Source organism: Hippoglossus hippoglossus, chromosome 14, assembly GCF_009819705.1.
Source record: "Hippoglossus hippoglossus isolate fHipHip1 chromosome 14, fHipHip1.pri, whole genome shotgun sequence".
In the NCBI taxonomy this organism is placed as follows: Eukaryota; Metazoa; Chordata; class Actinopteri; order Pleuronectiformes; family Pleuronectidae; genus Hippoglossus; species Hippoglossus hippoglossus.
In genome coordinates, this window is record NC_047164.1 from 12,524,465 (window position 1) to 12,544,478 (window position 20,014).

A 20,014-nucleotide genomic window follows, 5' to 3' on the forward strand; every position below is an offset into this window, starting at 1 on the left:
ATGTTTTCTTGAAAAAAATCAACAATAAACACACCCACACACAATATTACGGAAGCGTATTGCATTCACTTGAAAAAAAAAAAAGGTCTGTTTTTCTGAGATAACTAACTCGGAAATTCCGAGATAAGTTCTGTTTTTCTTAAAAAAAAAAAAAAAAGTTCTGTTTTTCTGAGATAACTATCTCGGAAATTCCGAGATAAGTTCTGTTTTTCTAATTAATTTTTTTTTCTGTTTTTCCGAGATAATTATCTCAGAAAAACAGAACTTTTTTTTTTTCAAGTGAATGCAATACGCTTCCGTACAATATGACTTAACATGAACTGAATCTACAAACATAAAGTGGCATCTTTTAGGAAAATAGTTGTCCTTTATTTAGACGGCATGAAATCTGACACACAGCCGGAGGAGGGCATTAATGGCAGGATTAATTCCGCTGCAGCACAGAGAAGTGGACACTTCAAGTTATAACATATATATGATTATTTACAAACATAAGTTATCAAGATTAATAGAAAAAATACTGTTTACAGGTACAGTACCTTACATGTAGCATAGAACATAAAAGACACTGATTAACATCTACTGTATTATAAGCTGCTTAATAACATGGTAAGGTTATAGTAGTCAGATACACACATCATCCAGATACAGCCACAGTAGTCTGACATACACACTGTCACAGTTACAAGATAAATATATTATATTATATACAATCATTAGCACAGTGTGACCGTATGCAACGTGGATCCCTAAAGGCTACGTTAGGTCTTTATTCTGTGATGTGGGGATGACATCATCATCTCCGTCAGACGTAGGTGATGTAGTTTTCAGGTATGAGTCCTGTTCTGCCATTGTACGTCGCCTGAAGCCAACCTGGTTCCACAGACGGGTACACTGCGCCAACAAACACACACAACTCAGCATGTAACGACTCACAATCGTCTCAAACACATGGAAATGTCTCAAACACATCTATGTGACCCCATGAACACCTAGTAAAATTTTAACTTGGCATTAAAATATAATCTGTATCTGGAAAAACACATGTTAATGGAACCGAAGCTTCCTGAGGAGATGAGATGTGCGAGTGGTTTTCTTACCGTTTGAGAACAGTGCCCCCTGTGGAAAACTGAGCTCATGGCTGTGCTCTGCTTCACAGGAGTAAAGAGCTTTTGCTTCCCTAAGAAACAAAAAAACATTATCAGTAAAAACAGCGATTTCGAACATGAGTTAAAGGGGATCTTTGAGTGTGTTTTACTATGTGTAAACTTCACATATCAATGACAACTTCAAAACTGAAAAACAACGTCATAAATCAACGTACCTTCCTGAGGAACAAATGTCTAATGCTGAGGAGAAGACTGAGCTCTCACGCTGTGGCAGTCTGACTGACAGTCTATGACACACAAACAGTACAAAGCTTTAAACACTGCGAGAGTGAACATGTTGCTTTCGAAAACACACACTCAGCATCAAAACAATTAAACAGCTTTCTTCTAAAATAATACAGGCAGGTATTGAGCTAATCAGAAATAATGAATCACTCCTGCAATCAGACCAATGATGTCACAGTTTAAATCTAGTTCAAAATCAAACGATGTATTTTTCTCTGGTCAAACACATTCATGTCTTTTCCTTCTCTCAGAGAATCAAAGGACTGTAACAGAGCACGTTAATGTCGGAGACTGACACTCACAGGGATCCAGGTCTCTGGTAACCATTGCTGGATATGGTCGCAGAGTGTTTGGCAGTCACATCGGAGCCATAGCGGATGTGTGAGGGTTTGCGTGCAGGTCTCACGCCTTGTGGGTCAAGCGACACGAGACTCTGAACCGATCCATGACAGCTTTTGTAATCTGCAATAAAACAGGATAAATCAGACCTGGACATAAACAGCTGCGTAATAGATGTTTAAACTCTTCACGCCGTCATCACATTTAATACAATTGCCTATTTGCAGCATTTCAGCAACTACATCAGAATTGTACGCACCCTCAGAGATGTGCAGGGAGGTGAGAGAGGAGGAAGTGGAAAGTTGGTAGGGAAACAACGAAGAGGAGGAGGAAGAGGAGGAGGAGGCCATCCTGTAGGCAGTCCTGCGTGAGGTAGAGTCCGTCACTTTGGTTTCTGTGAGGGTGGAGGAGTTACTGGGTGCATCTATTTGATCAACTGAATGGACGCTCTTCAGAGAGGAGATGGAGGATGCCCTCGGAACAGGTTGACCCGACCTGAGAGAGCAGGCGCGCTCCACTGACGCGTGCTGAGTGGAGGCGGTGGATGTGGAGGCTCGGGAGGGAGATCTCGACTCTTTAACAGAAGACAAGGATGCAGTGGAGTTTCCTTTGACAGACAAGGTCCTCTCTGCAGAGACTAAAGAGGACATGGAAGAGGACACAGAGGAAGTCTGCTGGGCAGGAGTGAGCTGGGAGGACGTCCAGGAAGAGGAAGGAGTGATGTGAGGGGATGCAGCGCTGTCTGCCAGACGTTTCGGATCCTGCTCGTTTGAGGAAATGTGGACGTGGGAATCGGTGGAAGCTGCAGGGGGAGATGCAGGGGGAGATAAAGGGGGAGATGCAGGGGCCGGGGAGGATGAGCTGGGCTCAGCAGCAGGAGAGGACGGAGGAGAGGTCTGAGACAAGCCGTTCTTTTCAGAGGAGTGTGAGGACAGAGACTCTTGGCTGCCCCTCGGAGTTGTGCTAGGGCTGCTGCTAAACGTGTCACCTGGAAGGAGACATGAAAACACATCATATAATAAAACTCCTGCTCTCTAGCCCATTCAGTCATTTGTGTGTTGATTACAGTCAAGCATTTTAGCTAATTAGATATAATAATGAGCACATTAGATCATTTTAGGATTTTTTAAAATTACACTAAATAGAGCTGATGGGAAATCACTTTAGGCAAAGGCTGGAAACCGGTTCCGACATTAATAGAGTACTGTATTGTATAATATTTCTTTTGACATAAAATATTAACCTGTCAAATAAATGTAAAGGGGTAAAAACTACAATATTTATCACTGAAAAGTTGCAGAATCGAAGTAAAGGTAACATAAAATGGAAACACTAAGTTAAGTACTAAAAAATTGCATTTCAGCACAGTACTTCAGTAAATGTACTTAGTTACTAATCACCACTGATTTACTCACTGTCATTGTCAGCCAGGCAGAGGGCAGGAGAGTAGAGACGAGCCTTCCTCTTTCCTGATGACAGGCAGATGGCCTTGTTCCTCCGAGGAGTCGCTCGAGAGGACGAAGCCTGAGGTAACGGTACCGACAGGTCCGGGGCCTCCCCAAATATCTGGCAGGAGCATACAGTATGCATGTCTGTCAGCGGTTTGGGTTCGCGTGCATACCATAGACTGTATTGGTGCATACGTGTGAGTGTGTGTAAAAGGTGTCAAAGTGCAAGCGTACCTTGTCATGGTTTTCAATGATTATCTCCACCACAATGTTCTGAAACTTGATATTCATCATGGCGGCCACCGTCTCTTCCTGTGACCTCATCAACGTGGGGCCGAAGATCATTCCCAGGTTGGACACGGTCATCAGGTTCTGGTCACTGTGAGAGGAAACCCTGCAAACACACACGCGCACATTTTAACATGTCCTAGCCCATGTCACCAGGAAATAAGAAAAAGCGATGAAAGCAATTTGAATAAATTGTAAAATAAAACTGCTTTTACAATTTTACAAGAATTTGCAACCTGTGTTTCCCCACCTTATTTATCTTTAAGCATGTTAATACATTTCTGATCATGCTTTGATTTGTTGAGCTAAAGCAAACTTCACTACACATTGTACTAAAAAAGCTTGCTGAGAACCTTTCATGTATGTTTTTCATGTTTCATTGTAATACTGGTCTAAAATGTGCCTGCTCACTATACCTACAGCTGTCAGATGTCCTTGAAACAAAAAGGATATAAGGGTGTGATGCTCTCGCAGTCTCAAATTAGTTGCGATGCATGGAAGCTAGTTCAGGCAGTCAACTCTCTCCATAATATCAATATAATCATATAGAGTCAGGAAGTTGGATGTCAAACTCAAACTATGTTCTGCTGCTGCAATAAACACTTATTTGAATTGTCCGACTGAAGTGTTATTGTGTACTCACTTGTGGAGGTGGTTGGTAAGGAGGTCCAACATCGTTCTGTTTTTTTCTGGTAGTTTGTGAACAAGAGCATGAATGGCTCTCACTCTGTATTTATGATCATCATACTCTGTGAAAGCAAGGAGAAGGTTATGATTTAGAGCTGAAAGGGTGAGAGGCTTTTTGTCATTATGTATTAACTTTGTGTTTTTAAAGAGGAAGATCTTACTTGCAGCCTTGATGAACTCTTTATGCAGCCTGTAGGTCAGTACTGGTTCTGCCAGACACCTGGATTTACAAAATAGAAATAATGAATTCATAATTAAGTAGAAGTATTTTTTTAAAAAAGAGACAGGTTAGCACTGTACTGTATTTAACCTGAAATAATTCTTAAGCCCGCTGGTGATGGTCTTGTTGTCCCAGGCGTCTGCGTCCAGCTGCATGTCAGAGGGAGCCGAGGCGGCTACAGGAAAGTAGAGACTTCATGATTCACCAGCAGTGACACATTTTTAATCCACAGTTTGAAACCTTTCATCAATCCTCTTACCGAACACACTCGTCATCAGCCGCTGCACTTTGGAGTTGACTCCTCCTGTTCTATACAGTCCCAGCGTGGTGATGCCTACAAACACATACAGACATGTTTTAACACACCAGGTAAATAAACAGCCTGGAAGCGGAGCCAACATGAATTGACTTGATCCTTTTACCTCTGTTTTCCACCAGCTCAATACACTTCTTAACAAAGTTGAAGCCCGCCTCATTGAGAAATGCTGTTAAAAACACAGACAAACATTACATTCATTTCCTGTGCATTTAAGGAATAATAATAGATAATCGATTAATTCATGAATTTCTTCTGTGCTGAAGCAGATGCACAATTTAAGAACAGAATAAATCAGGGTACTTACTCTCCTCCTTTTTGCTAAGTAAAGAAGGAAGAGTGTAGATCTGTAGAAAGAAATTCAAATTTTATTGTGTTAAACATTAAAACAAATGTATAACATAAACTAATGTAATCTACTTTCCAATGCAGTAAGGTTTCATTGCCAACCATTAAATTATGACGCCTAGCTGCAGTGCAAGTCTGATGCACCTTTTCTGTGCAGCCTACATTCCCCTGATACTTAATTATTTAATAATGCATATACTGTATTCATACAGGTTCTTTTCCATCCATTGCCTCCATCCACAGCCGCCTGTTGGCCTCAGAGACAGCTTGCAGGGTGATGACGCCATGTCTGCAGAGAGAGAGAGAGAGAGAGAGAGAGAGAGAGAGAGAGAGAGAGAGAGAGACTTCAGTAGTAACAATAACTTCATTCATTCATTCTATAGATGTGCTATAGACACGCAGTCTTCCCCTCTCACCTCTCCACCACCTCGATGTCGAAGCAGAAGCGCTTGTCGATGGAATCGGTCTTCCTCCTGACACACGAGCGCAGCCGGAACATCTCTGGTGCGCCGTTAATCACGCCATTCTGTTATAGAGAGACGTGTTTGCAAAATGTGTCTGGTATTTGGTACGATTATATTGTAGCAAAGAAACTGGATAGATGCAACTCAATGCTTTTAGGATCATTAGTTATAGCTCATCAGCTACTGAACTAATTTGTGTCAAAACACTACAAAAATATCAGTTAAAAACCCTAGCTTTCTTATTCAAGTAAAAGTTGCATTGACAGGACTTGTCTATTCAGATGCTAACGAGAAGCTGCAACACATTTTAAGGCCAGTTGTATTCCCACACATTTTTAGAATGGTCTTTAAAACTACATTAACGTATGACAATAACATACCTCAGGTCTGCTCAAGACTATTTTCACAGTAAATGTTGACACACGATTTTTTAAAAATGGGCTAAAAACATTTATCAACACTGGTGTAGTCGTTCATCTGTGCTGCCAGCTCACCTGTCTGCTGGCTGGTCTGGTCTCTGTGTTGCTCATGGTGAACATCTTGGAGCTTTTCTCATACGTGCAGTAGTATCTGGTCCACACACTGCCCAACGGACCTGGAATACGTGGCACACGTTTTCACGCAGAAGCACTTGAGTTTGCGTAAGCGAGATAAAGAGACAGAGAGAGAGAGGGGACAATATGATTTCTGTGTATCTCACGTTTCTCCTGGATATACAGATATCCCTCCATGGTGAAACAACTGGGGGCTTGGAAGTCTTCTTCTGCTGATCGGATCCTCTTCATCAGCCTCTCAACCTCAGCACGTGTACTTTCAAAGTTATTGCGAGCCTGAACGATAAACATATACATAAAAACTGCATTGAGGGGAGGCTTTCAAACATATTTACACAAGAAACATACAAGCAGTGTAGTTTTTACCTTCCCCAAGGAGATTATGTTTGTCTGGCAGTTATTTAGCAGGAGTACGCAAAAACTACTTGATGGATGACCACAAAACTTGGTGGAAGGATGGGGTATGGGTCAGGTAGGAACCCGTTAAATTTTGGGGGCAGATGGCAGAGGAATTTTAGTCTTTAATTAAAAATGTTAACAAGTTAAACAGTGAATGGTTACTTAGTCAAGCTGAGTAAGTTACTACATTGTAAACATTATTTTGTAAATCCAAGCTGTGCATCCTTTTCTCATTTGCATTTTTAACAGTGTCTGCTTTCATCCAAAAAGAAAAGAGCAAATTAAGAAAAATAAATTATTAAAGAAAAAAATGAAGAGCTATCACTTTCTCTTAAGAGGCAGGTAGACAAAATGAAAGAATAATCTCAGTAAAGATTTCTCTCACAAGTGATATCAGACCCAGATTCAAGCTTGAAGTTTGCAGTAAACACACACTCACATTCTGCAGGTTGAACTGAAGCTGCTGCTTGTAGGGTTCAAACTCACTGGCCAGCTCATAGCCCTCGTGGTAGAATGTAAACAAACCCTGCAGGAAAGCTAATAGCTGAAGAGCAAAGGGAAAAATCCACAGGAAAAATGTTACGTGCTGAGATGATTACAAAACAATGATCGTCAGTCATCGGCTCAATCAGTCAAAATAGTCCAAAAAAACCCAAACGCTGCTTATTGTTTGGGTTTTCTACCCTTGTTTACTTTACTACAAAGAGTTTCCCTCTCTGTCCGGCGGAAGAGGTCTCAGTGCAGGAACTGCTGCAACAGCAACAGGAAGTGGGCTTTACTGATATGTATCAATAAAACATTCTCATCACAGGCCAAATACTGTTTGTAGCATGTAGCTGCCTTTCCATGATCTTGTCTGCATGTACACAATTCTCGGCAGGAGGAAAACTGCTGATACTGACCAAACATCATGTACTGCAATTAAATCTGTATCCCAGCATGAATATACACTTTTCACTTGCACAAAAGCAACATAAAAACATATAATTATAAAAGAAATTATAATATTGTATGCATATCTGTGAACTTACCGGCTCCACAAATTCAAACTTCTTTCTTTCCTGCACTTCTTGGATCTTGAACACATACTGCAGTGATGCATCATAAAAAACCTGTCTGTCCTTACTCATCTGTGAGTCAGCCTGCAACAGAAACAGCCACAACACACATACAGTACTGAATGTTATCTAACACATGTGGGAGGAACTAGGTGTGTGTGTCTTGTAGGAGCCGGACAGTTCACCTCGTGCAGCTGGGACTCCTTCTTCTTGGAGGACAGACTGAGGTGTTTCTCCAGGACAGAGTAGTACCTTTCTGTCTCTTTGTCAAACTGCTTCTTTCCATCCTGGTGCAGACAGGGGGAGGACATGAGCAACAGATAACAGGTGGCTTGTGAACTTTTACATCTGATAATAAACGTCTTTTATTGATAGTTATTTATGATCCATTTTATCGTTAAACTGTATAATATCAAGCCTGAATCTGTTTCCTGGTTATAAGGTTTTGATAATGACATCGCAGTAATCATTATTCTATATATATATATCAGCCAATATATTGATATTGAAGATCTTTTACTCAATATGGGCATCGGCCGCCAAAATATCTGTCGGGTTCTGTTCTCTCTGATCTAAATTCAACTATTAGCATGAAGGAAATCCATCCCATAACTGTCAAGATATTTCACTCTGAATCACAAACGTCAGGGGAAACATCACAGGCTCAGCAACACAGCCAGATTTATCCCGTGGGGAGACCAGTGGCCACAAACAAATTTCATGTGAATTCAGCCGATGGTTGTTAAGACATTTTATAGTTTGGACCACAGCGGTGGTGTGACCCGCTGACCAAGAGACTTGCTACTGGTGTGCCTCAAAATATCACATTTCCACCAATCTCCAGTGGGATCACAGCACTCCTCCAAATATCCACCCACAACGTCCTGTATCTGATTCTTCATACGTTCCGTAGAATTTTGGACTGAACAAACATTCCAGATCGAAGTTATGACTAAATGCAGTGGGACCATTAATAATCTAAATGAAGAGACTCTGACAAAATATTTAGGACAACAGCTCTTTTCCAAAACTGCACATGTCCAAACTCTTCCTTCCTGTTCAATGACATCAGTGTGAGGGTTAACTGCTCACACTCTCCTGCTACATTCTGCAGGCTGAGGAGTCGCTTGCATAAGCAGGGGCCTTTGATTTTATTAGTTTGAGCTGCGACCAGTTCTATTTTCCAAACGCTGCCTTTGACTTGAGACTGATATCTCTGCTTCTGCTTTTCATAAAAGTATAAAAATACAGAAGTATACAAAGAAAAGACAATGAGAAAAATGGAATCATTAGATCTGAGACAGCTGCTGAAACCAGACACCAGACTCAGTTTGTATTTACACTGCCTCACTGAGTTCAACTGTGTCTGTCTGCAACGCGGCCCCTGTCTTGTCTCCCAGCGTCCGTTCCCATGACCCTGCTACTGACACCGGACTGAGATGCATCGTTTATCTGAACAAATTGGATTCTCTGACCACTGACTGAGAGGCTGACTGGGACCAGACCAGAGCGGGATAATCTGTCTGCTCACCACCCACAGTGTTAGATAACTAATGAATAATGATCTTCACAGACCGGCCTGGTTAAAAGCTGAACAGAGACAGTGTGAAGTTTTGAGAATCAAATGTGCTCCTTTTAGTTAAAGCGTTAATTCCAACAAGTGCAGATATATACCTTAACAGCTCCAATCTGCTCCTTACGAAACCTCTCGAGCGGTGAGATCAGCACGTCATCCGCGTTCTGGATCTGAGCGGAAAAAAACAGTCAGATCAGGGTGGCAAAACAGTAAATACTAAAACCAGCAATGAAAAAGAGACATTAGTTCAGTCACGGTGATGACTTTATTGACATTAGTTTCCTTCATGGGCAGATGTTGACACTGAACACTCAAATTCAACATCAATCTTCCTGTGTATCACTCAGGATTTCAAAACATTTCAAATGAAGACATTAAAACGTAAATTACATAACTGGGATCGCAAGGGGTCTCTCTATCAAAACATTAACAAAATACCTAGTTTGATGATGTCGGGAAGCAGTGTGGGATCGTGGGAGTTGATGTCGTTTCAACCATTGGGTTTATGGATGAGGTAATGTATAGAGGTTTTATTAACGTTAAGCAGCAAACGGCAATAAATAATCCAGATCCATTGTGAGTAACTACTAAAAACAGTGGAAGGAAAAATGTCTTTTGCCCCAAAAGAAACATCCTATTATCTTGTATAAAATTAGGGATTTCTCTGGGTTTGAACATTGTTGGAAACATTTTGGATAAAGTTAGTACACAAGTCAACAAATATATAACATAGGTCTAGTCGTATTTAGACATTTTAAAGAAGGATTGTTACATATTTTATCTCTAATAAGATTTGAATCCATCATGAAGTTGTCTATGGGTACAAAGGCTAAAACAAAGATTTAGTCTAGTGTTTGAGTTAACTGGGAGCAAGCATCATGCAATTAAATCCTCTAAGTATTTTAAAAATCAAATTATCAACCAGCCATATCAAGTACAAAGCAATTGTAATAATATTTTTGGAGCGGACTGTACGATGTGTATTAGAAACATACGGTTGATGTTGAGGTTTGACAGAGCTGTTATCAGAAGTCTGGTGTTTATATTTAGCCTGGGTCCTCTTTAGTCATGAGTCTATAATACTGCACGTCTTTGTCATGTCTTGCTTTGTTCTGCCTTGTTGATTTAAGCATTACAGTCTAAATAACTTCCCAGCCCTGCATCATTACTTCAGTTTAGTGCTGCACCAGTAGCCACAAAAAGGCCTGATTTCTTTGTAGGTTTTTTTGTAAAGCACACAACAATAAGCAGGATGAAACTGAAAACTAAAAGAATGAGGGGCATTGTCAAATCTCTACAATAGTCCACTCAGGTCAAACAGGTATTTCAGAGGAACCCATTTGCTGGAATTGCCCTTTAACTTAATAAGACGTATCAGCGGTGCTGTAGCAGTGGGGCCACTCCAGCAGACACACAAAGAGAGGGAGGGAGAGAGAGAGAGAGAGAGAGAGAGAGAGAGAGAGAGAGAGAGAGAGAGAGAGAGAGAGAGAGAGGGGGATAGAGAGAGAGAGATAGAGAGCGAGAGAGAGAAAGAGAGAGAGAGAGAGCAGACAAACACACACAGGACCCTTTTATGGACTTTCCCAAGCAGTCAGAGCTGTACTCAGTCTCACAGGGGAATTGGCAGAATAGGTTCCACATGGTTCCTCTGTAACCAGACCATACACACACACACACACACACACACACACACACACACACACACACACACACACACACACACACACACACACACACACACACACACACACACACACACACACACACACACACACACACACACACACACACACCACATACTTAGCCCAGTTAGCATACCTGCACATACATTGCACATGTATGGGGGTTAGCCTACACAAAGGCTGTGCCAGAGTCCAATCACTCCCACACACAAAGGCCTCTCTGGTTGTTGGAGGGGCTCTGAGTCAAAGACGTTTTTCTCAGAATCACTATGGAGACTCACTGCTGGCACAAGATTTTGTTTCTCAACAAAATGTGTGAATCAGACTTGTGGGAAAACCAGATCAAGGCACAGGCATGAGGAAGCTGGTGTGATTCATGGAGTGAGGGCTACTGACAAAAACTATTACTTTCACTTGTTCAGAGTTGAGGCAGATTCATGCCGATAAAGCAGAGTTAAAGAGGGTGCACAACTACTGGTGGACAAAGGAAACTGTTAGGTTAGACTTCGTTGACAATAATGTGGGTGAGAAGGGTTTTTGGTTTAATGGTATACTCAGATCCACAAGATACGACTCCTTGACTAAGGAGAATCCTTCTCCATTTAATTCCCAACTGAAGTCCTTCAGAAGTCTTTAGTTTCTGTTCCCGACAGAATACATTTCTCAGTTTTATACAGATAAAAATAGTGTACAGAGATAGTGTACAGAGAAAAGTCTAAAAATGTATTCTCATTAATATATAGTGTAATATGCTTAATTATTAATTAATTACGTTTTGAAGAATTAAGAAGTATTAGAAGTATAAAGAAACTTGTACCAATAGCCCTTTAAAATGTACAACACAAAAAACTATTTTTCTCTCCCTCTTCTCTCTCTCTCTCTCTCTCTCTCTCACACACACACACACACACACACACGTAGTACACAACGGTTTAGTCTTACTAGTCGTTTTCTCTCCTCTTCCATGGTGCTCAAGAGCTGAGAGAACTCCTTTAAGGACTGAGCTGTAAAAGACATTTTACACTTCAAATCTGGGAAGACTGATCATATTTTACACATGTTGCAGTTTCAGCTCTTAGTTTTTTATTTTCAACTCACCAATATTGACCTCATCATCAGTCTCAGCATCCCCAGTACATTCAAACTGGAACTCCCGGAGAGACTGAGAGAACCGCTGAACAGCAAGAGAAAGACCTGGCAGAAACACAGAGAGGATTTCAATCAGTCACTTAAGGCAGGTACAATGAGTTATTGCCATCACTAATTCCCTTATAATGGACAATAATGCTCTTGGCATGAGTTTGCACAATGCCATTATTGGTTCAACACAATGTAGTGTTACTTTTTTGCACAGACTGTAGATGTAGACGCTAGAAACATCTCCCCTTCTTCCGACGGTACAAAATTGAAATCAAAATGTTCCAGATGTGGGGGCCACCATCTTGCACTTTCTACGTCATTTGGAGTTTGTGCAGCAGTGATTTTGTGGAGGTGCTGCCAATACACACACCAAACCATAGCGAGTCGGTCTCAGCTGTCGATTATGTTTCAACCCATTTTATAGCATCATATTACGTATTTAAATCCAACTTGATTTAATAAATTTGATGTGTTGTTTGAGTTTTTTGTTTGGTCCAATTCCCATCCACTTACATGGAGGAGGCAGGGTTTATTACCTATACCGCAGCCTGCCACCAGAGGGTGATCCAGATGATATGGCTTCACTTTCGGGAGTTCTCATGCTATCCATCTCTATATTCAGTCGATGCTATTTCCCTACAAAGCTAAAGGTGACATCACTTTTTCCCTCCTGTAATAAGCTAACACCACCACAGGGACATGAGGTGTCAGAGTCGCATGTAAACAAACTGACACGCCCTGCAGTAAACGCCACTTAGACTGACTCGCCAAAATCTGTGTTTATGTGTCCAAACAACACTCCAATAACAGTTTAACACCCCTTTCACTCTGTGGTGCATCAACACTTGGCACCACAATGCCGCATTATCTCACTCACACAGTCATAACTCATTCGCCAGCTGCTGTAAGGCACTATTTTAATCACAGTGCTGCGTTATGCACTTACACTTAAACCATTAAAACGTGATTCAGTAACAGTTTAGACCAGATCACTGCCTGGAGATCAGCAAAACAGAACTGCAGTCAAGTCCAATGCATGAAAGTAGACACAGGGGGAAGCAGAGCTATAATTTTTGGAAGTTATTCACTACTATTAAATAATAGCTTAATTGCTATCAGTAATTTGTCCTTAATTATTGATATCTAAAATATGCACTGCATTGAGTTATTATGCATCTAATGTACAGCAGAATACATACTGCACTGTGCTTGGTTCAGTTTCGAGATGCTGAACTGTATTAGTTTGTGGTCAGACGTCTGCAAATCTTTTAATGGGTTTCAGTTATTTTTATGACATTGTTGTTCGATCGAATTGAAAATCCCCTTTACTGCCATAACACAAACACATGTGAGATGAAAACACTGACAACACCATATCTTGAAAAGACTTTCCAATGACAACAGAAATTCCAGTCAGTGAAGGTAATAAATGTTGGCCTATCACAAATAACAACAGCACCGCATCATGGCTATATCATATTTCTGTGGCGATGGTGTATTAGTGTGACATGGCAACTTGTGTGTATGGTACACGCTAATGTATTCAACCAGCAGGTGAGTCAAAGAAACCACAGGCCGTCACAAAGCGACGGTGTGTCTGAGCTTAAACCTGATCAAAAGAAATAGAATATGAGAGTCCCCATCAAACCGAGCAGCAGTTAACAGCCAGCTCTACAGAAGGTACAGAACAATCTATGGTCTCTGATACATTTCAGAACCATCCCTGATTTAATATATTTATCTTAGAGCGCATTCCTCTGCCAAGGCCCAACAGTGCCCTTAGATTCAATAAAGCTATACCAAATTATACGCTCATAGATATCAGGGCCCTAAATGTGCCAGATTTTTTTTCAGGAAAAATCCGGATCCTCACAAAAATGTTATCGACTCTTCCCTGACCCAAACTACAATCTTCCACCAAGTTTCGTGGAAATCCGTTTAGTTGTTTTTGTGTTTTCTTGATAACAACCGGAGAGGGGTGAAAACATAATCTCCTTGGCGGAGGAAACAACACATGTCAATGGACCTGTGCTATTGTTAAATCCTTGCTTAGATTAACATTAACAAATGCAGACTTGATCAGTTACTGTAGAACCCTTTATTATTTATTAACATATCATTTTAGGTGACTGATCATATCTTTTACCCTAAGTGCTAATACGAAATTCATACACCCCAAACCCTTTGATTGTTAATAAATCTGAGTTATTGAAAAAGTCTGCATTATTACTGAATAAAAACACACAGCCATGTTATTACCAAGACATACTGATGCACATGTCTTTACTCAAACAACCAAATGGCCACTTCTGAAGTTTAAAATTTTAAATGATACATTTAACATTTACTGTTCTTTGTACAACTTCTTTGAGTCTTACACACAGACCAACAGTTAGTCAAACTCTATGTATAAGTTATAAATCTAATGTTGATAAGAAACTAAGAATCCAGGCAAAGTGTGATGCAACCCTAAATCCCTTCTCGATAATTGGTAATAAGAAAACTATAAAGTAAGTTGGGAAATTAAACTGCAGCTTTGTAAACAGGTCGTTGTCAGACAATGGCCCCAAAACAAAATGCAGTTGTAAGATTGTAAGTTTAACACTGTGACTGTGTCATTAACAGTGCTGTTCACACCATGAAGCACAGGTCCCTGTGATAGACTTTCAACAAGTGAGTAGACTAAACTCACCACACTGTCTGAACTGATGGCCTCGGGCTGCCCTCTGTTATCAGGCTGAGGGCTGAGTGTAATGTAGCGCGGATTTAACAGATCACTACTTACTTCTGAGGGCAGATATGAGCATGTTTCCGTCTTTGATCAGGTCTTTGATAAACCTGTTGGTTCGCTCCAGCTCTATCTCGTGGCACTGCAGTCGCTCCCTGAACTCCGGACTGTCCAGGAAAGAATCACTAAACTCCAGCGTCGGCAGACCCATCGCTCGATTTCACTCTCACCGGTATCAGATGAATAAAGCACAGACTCCTCTGCTGTGGATTCACGGGATGATGAACCGGAGTTTCACTGCGCTCGGAGACGTTTGGTCAGAAGTTTGTTCCAGCTCCTTTTTTTCATGCCGCTCTCACTTTTTTTTCTCCCACAGAACTTCCGGACACTGAAACGCAGCAGAGCCCCGGACACAGACGCTTTCGCTCGGCTACATACACGACGAGCTCCGCGCGGCTCTCCTCGCCTTTTAAATGAAGTGTTCAAGTATAACGTCGCTTTGACTTGTAAGAAACTTCCCGGGAGACATGTGAAACCTCCGCCGCCACAAACAAAGCAGCTGCAGCCAGTATCATACGTCACACAGCTGTGGACAGAGGCTGCGCTGCAGCTCCACACAAGGCTCCCACTGTAGCCTTGTTACTATGGGAACGGGAGACTCCTGCTGGCGCGTGATAAAATAAGTTTGCCAAATAAGAAAAATACAAAAATAAAAACCTTTATACACAGGCTGGACTGTATACATGTAACAACAACAATTTCTCTCTCTATTAACATATGTATATGTGTGTGCGTTTAAACATATATCCACGTTTATTATTAATATATACATATATATGTATATCCGTATATGTATAGTGTGTGTGTGTTCTCGTTTTATTACCTGTGTAGGACCTTTTCCAGTATAAACACTGACCTTGTTAGGACCAGCAGACCTCATGGGGACCAAGGCCCCAATGAGACCAAATGTCATTTTTGAGGGTTGGGGGTAGGATGTGAATTGTGGTTAGGGTTAGAAATGAATTGGTCATGATTAAGGTTAGGGGTAAGCTTTTGGTTGGGCTGGCTACAATGAATGGATGTCAATGTAAAGTCTTAAAAAGGATAGCTATGCAATCCTGTATGTGTGTGTGTGTTTTCCTTTACTTATTCCTTTGTGAGGACCATTTAAAGCGTAGACCCTTAAGAGTGAGGACATTTTTGGAAAGTCAGGACATTTTGGCCGGTCCTCACTTATCAAAGGGCTGTTTGAGGGTTAAGACTTGGTTTTAGGGTTATGGTTAGAATTAGGTTTAGGTTAGGTTAAGTTTAGGGTAAAGGGCTAGGGAATGCATTATGCCAATGAGTGTCCTCACTAAGATAGAAGTACAAACATGCGTGTGTGTTGTATGTACATACAATTTCTTGACAGTGGAAGTGAAAGTGCTGAAATGATTGTGTGATTGAATGATAATGTCCTCAAAGTCAGTCAGTTCACGTACCAGTTAAGAATAAGATGATGTGAGTTTAAACACTATAATTAACTTACAGTATCTCTTGAGGTTAGGGTTAGAATTAGGGAATCATCACAAACTGACCTTTTGACAGAAAACGTTTTTGAACAGGAGGCAATTGGATTTCATTATATCCTGCAAAGATATTCATGATGGAAGATGATACTGCTCACATTACAAAGAAGAAGAGAGCCAATCAAGAAATCTAACAGCTTACATTACAACAGGAATCTGTTGTACCTATTTTGATATGCAAAATTATAGAGCAACACCACAATTTAATCAGATCAAATTCACCTACATATATGATACCCGTGTGTGTAAGTTTAAAGTGTTGCAAAGAATTTTCACATGGGTTTTAAAGGTTCAGTATGTAGAATTTGGTGACATCTAGTGGTGAATTTGCATGTTGCAGCTGAATACCCCTCACCTCACCCTCCCTTTCCAAACATGAAACAGAACCTGTGGAAACCTTCAGTTGTCATAAAAACTCAAAAGGTGTTGAGCTTGTCCAGTTTGGGCTGCTGTAAAAAACATGGCGACCTCTGTAGAGGGGACCTGCTCCCTGTAAATATAATGTATTTAAATATAAATGGCTCATTCTAGGGTAAAGAAAACAACAATTTGTACAATTTAATTGACACACTAGTGAAAACATCAATAGGATTATTTTATATAAAATTTCTGCCAATAGATCCCTTTCACCTTAATCCAACTCACTGGACCTAAATAAGTTGTATAACCTTATATAACTTATAAACTGTTTAAAATATAGACATATAAACCATTTCTAACTGTTATCTGACTGTGAACTGTCCTTGTACAAACTACATAGCAAGACAATATAACTATGTGCACACACGATTGTGAAACTGTGGTAGATAAGGTCATTACTCCCCCCAAGTATAGGGTTCCCTGCTGAGAAGAAACAGGCTCAACCAGAGCCTCCGATGTGAAAGAAATATAGTTGGGATTTGTGCCAGCTGGAAACCCGGCAGCTCAGAGCATTACTGAGTGCTGCCCAGATGCTTCGGGGCAACCACTGAATAGACATGTTTTCTCTCTTTTCTGACAACTTGGTGTGTGTTCGACTTAACACAACTGCAGTCTGATTTACTTCATCATCGCTGTACTTGCTACTGTACAAACTGTACATCACTGATGCAAAACGTGATTTAGACATGTTTCCTCAGAAACAAGGCTTAGCTTAGTATTTTTTACTCGCTGAGAAGCGCCAGTCTCTCGGATTATGATCCCTTTTTTAAAACTGTGCAAGCGGCCACTGCAAAGCTTCAGCTCTCTGTTGGTGCTTTATTGTCTCAGTTGGTAACCACTGTATGTGCTCTGTAGAAGAATAGGATGCCATGACTACTGCAGAAAACAAGCTTCAACTCTATATAATGCCTGGCACACAGGTTCACACATAGACGGTATAGGGAAACTGCAGAAGTATATCTCATATAAGGTAAGCAATACAGTATATTACTTACCTAATAAGGCCATTTTTAATCACAACTACTTTTTGCGACTGACAGCACTAGACCTGGGGTCATTTTTACAGTATTTTTTGTGTCTGACATCAAAGATTGAGAGCTGCTGGTGATGCCAGTGAGCCGACAAGACATTCAGGAGCCGAGAGACAAAATGTTCATCCAAAATGCCAACCCACAACAACCACGTCGCCACGAATTCCTTCTGCGTGGTCGACCCTACAGGGGGGAGCTGCCGTCTGTGGCAGGTAAAGGTCTGCTGCGTTGTTGGTGATGTTCTGGGATCAGTATACAAGATGCGTCCAATCAATATTTTATTTTGTCATACAAGGTTTTTTTTATTTATCATGTTCCTAGTCTGCTAGTGTATTTGTGTATATTTGCATGACCTACGGATGTTCCAAATATGTGTGCAAATGAGTCTCAGAATGTCTAGTTAGTTTTGTTACCTATTTCCTGTAATGTTGTAAATAAGAGAAAAACTATTTATTCTTCTTTAAGTCAAACAAAGATTACAAAGATTCGGAATAGAAAAGTCTGATTGGAAGCATTTCAGTAAATATTAAGTGAAATTATTAAAGCGGTGACAATGTGTAAATTGGAAATCGTATTCAATATAATACATTTTGAAAATAACTTATTATAACTTCTTAATACTGTTTCATGTTAAACATGCACAGTACTGAAAAACAGAAAACAGTTTTTCTCTAACGAAAGCACTTTTTTCCGTCTTTGTTACGTCCGGACCTCCCCAGGATTCCTCCTCTACCCGGACACTCCTGCTAAGATGGAGACCACGTCACAAGAGGCGTTCTGCTTCAGGCCAGTCCCACGACCAGACAGAGTCAAAGGTCACAGTGTAAACTCTATCATATCATATCTGTTTTGAGATAAGCACCGACTATTGTTTCAGTGTTGACAGTAGACATGCCCGGCAGCGTGTTGTGTGTCATATACATGAGAGGGTGTTTTGGAAAAGTTCATGTGAGGGCAAGTGATTTATGTTTTTTCTTTCTGTGATTTAAAAGTTGAATCAATTGCATCTTAATATAATTAATACGCTGTAATTTTTGGGAGATAATACTGGAGGAGTTAACCCTAAGAATATAACCGAAAAACTGTAAAAATGCTTTAACTTGCCTGCAAAGAACTGGCTGAACAAACGAGGGTGTATCCTTTAGTGTAAATGTAAATTAAAGTTAAAAACTTCCATTAACATGAAACATTACACAACAAATGGTGTGAAAGTGTTACATTTAACAACTGGATATATAGACAAACATGATATAAGATAAATAACAATGTTCATATTTAAGAATTATAGGGTATTAACAACATCGAAGAAGAAATGAAGTCTGCAACTAAGCGTGTGAATTGTTATAAGTTTTAAATTTGTGAAGTTTTTATACATATATTTTTATGGATGTGGTTTCCTTAGACAGAAAGACTTGCTGTTTCATGGGACATTTCAAATCTGTGTTGAAATGGAAACCCTTTAACAAGTTCATGAATACCTTCAGGAAGCCATATCGCACAGAGCACACAGCAGGAGTCGCACTGTCCTCATCCCCCCGCCTCGAGACAAACAGGAAGAGGAAACAGCAGCGGGGACAGGGAACCAGGGGAGGGAGCAACAGCAGTGAAAAATGAACAAGATACAGCAGAGATGCAGTCTCAGTATCAGAAGGATTTCCCTCCCCAGTCCTCCTGCCGCAGGAGGCGAACGCCCGCCCTCCCGCAGCCAGACAACATCGGCATCAACCCGGCCTTCAGGTGGGAGAGAGTTGTACTAACACCACAGTGTACTTTAGCATTGTGTAGAGAACAGCTCATCAGAATGTGTGTTTTGGTTCACAGGATCGAGTTTAACACAGTTCAAAGAGAGACGTACCCTGGTTGGCCCATCATGAACCCCAGGTATGCCGGGCCAGCGGACTGAAGGCAGCCCCGTCCTGACAACCCAACATGGCTTCTGAAAGAAAGTCTACCATATGTAAGAAATCAGCTTGTCACCCCAGACCCGCTTGTGATATGTCTTTATTTAACCATTTTCTGCTTGCTATTATTATTGTGAAATTTCATTGTATTGCCATGAATCCAAGTTTGTTCCGGTGATGATGTCATAATCACATAATACCTTGCACAGCAATAAACTGGATTTGAAGAGGTGAAAAATATACCCGTCTTATAGATTCTTATGAGCAATTTTTTAGTTTGTTACCGACTCGTGAACTATGCTGTAACTCGTGATTTTTCGTTTCGGGAAACAAATGATGAATTTCCCAGCAGTGAGATCAATCTGAAGAACTGATGGACCAATGATTCCACAGCCTGGTGTGTGAGTCACTGGATAAGAGCTAATGCTAATAAAAGACCTTTAGAGTTAATAT

General features: G+C 40.7%; 2 protein-coding genes across 3 annotated transcripts; one reads left to right on the top strand and one right to left on the bottom strand.

Annotated features, from left to right (window-relative positions):
- Positions 1 to 344: 344 nt before the first annotated feature.
- arhgap42a (Rho GTPase activating protein 42a) lies at positions 345 to 15,323 on the bottom strand. Its single transcript, XM_034606368.1, has 24 exons — positions 14,699 to 15,323; positions 11,872 to 11,967; positions 11,716 to 11,777; positions 9,190 to 9,261; positions 7,701 to 7,802; positions 7,489 to 7,599; positions 6,897 to 7,001; positions 6,205 to 6,334; positions 5,999 to 6,099; positions 5,457 to 5,566; positions 5,251 to 5,329; positions 5,000 to 5,039; positions 4,799 to 4,861; positions 4,636 to 4,710; positions 4,467 to 4,551; positions 4,318 to 4,376; positions 4,113 to 4,218; positions 3,416 to 3,575; positions 3,149 to 3,299; positions 1,993 to 2,721; positions 1,697 to 1,856; positions 1,325 to 1,396; positions 1,101 to 1,180; positions 345 to 894 (listed from the first exon to the last, which is right to left on the bottom strand). Exons 1-24 carry the CDS (start codon positions 14,850 to 14,852, stop codon positions 806 to 808), a joined length of 2,991 nt encoding a protein of 996 aa, XP_034462259.1. The 5' UTR covers positions 14,853 to 15,323; the 3' UTR covers positions 345 to 805.
- Positions 15,324 to 17,396: 2,073 nt separating this feature from the next.
- si:dkeyp-69c1.9 lies at positions 17,397 to 19,871 on the top strand. 2 transcript variants are annotated; one of them, XM_034606371.1, is made up of 5 exons: positions 17,397 to 17,599; positions 17,696 to 17,872; positions 18,380 to 18,475; positions 19,145 to 19,397; positions 19,482 to 19,871. In XM_034606371.1, exons 2-5 carry the CDS (start codon positions 17,737 to 17,739, stop codon positions 19,561 to 19,563), a joined length of 567 nt encoding a protein of 188 aa, XP_034462262.1. In that variant the 5' UTR covers positions 17,397 to 17,599; positions 17,696 to 17,736; the 3' UTR covers positions 19,564 to 19,871. The 2 variants fall into 2 exon arrangements, with proteins under 2 accessions (XP_034462262.1, XP_034462263.1); XM_034606372.1 differs by having other exon boundaries at positions 17,720 to 17,872.
- The last annotated feature ends 143 nt before the right edge of the window (positions 19,872 to 20,014 follow it).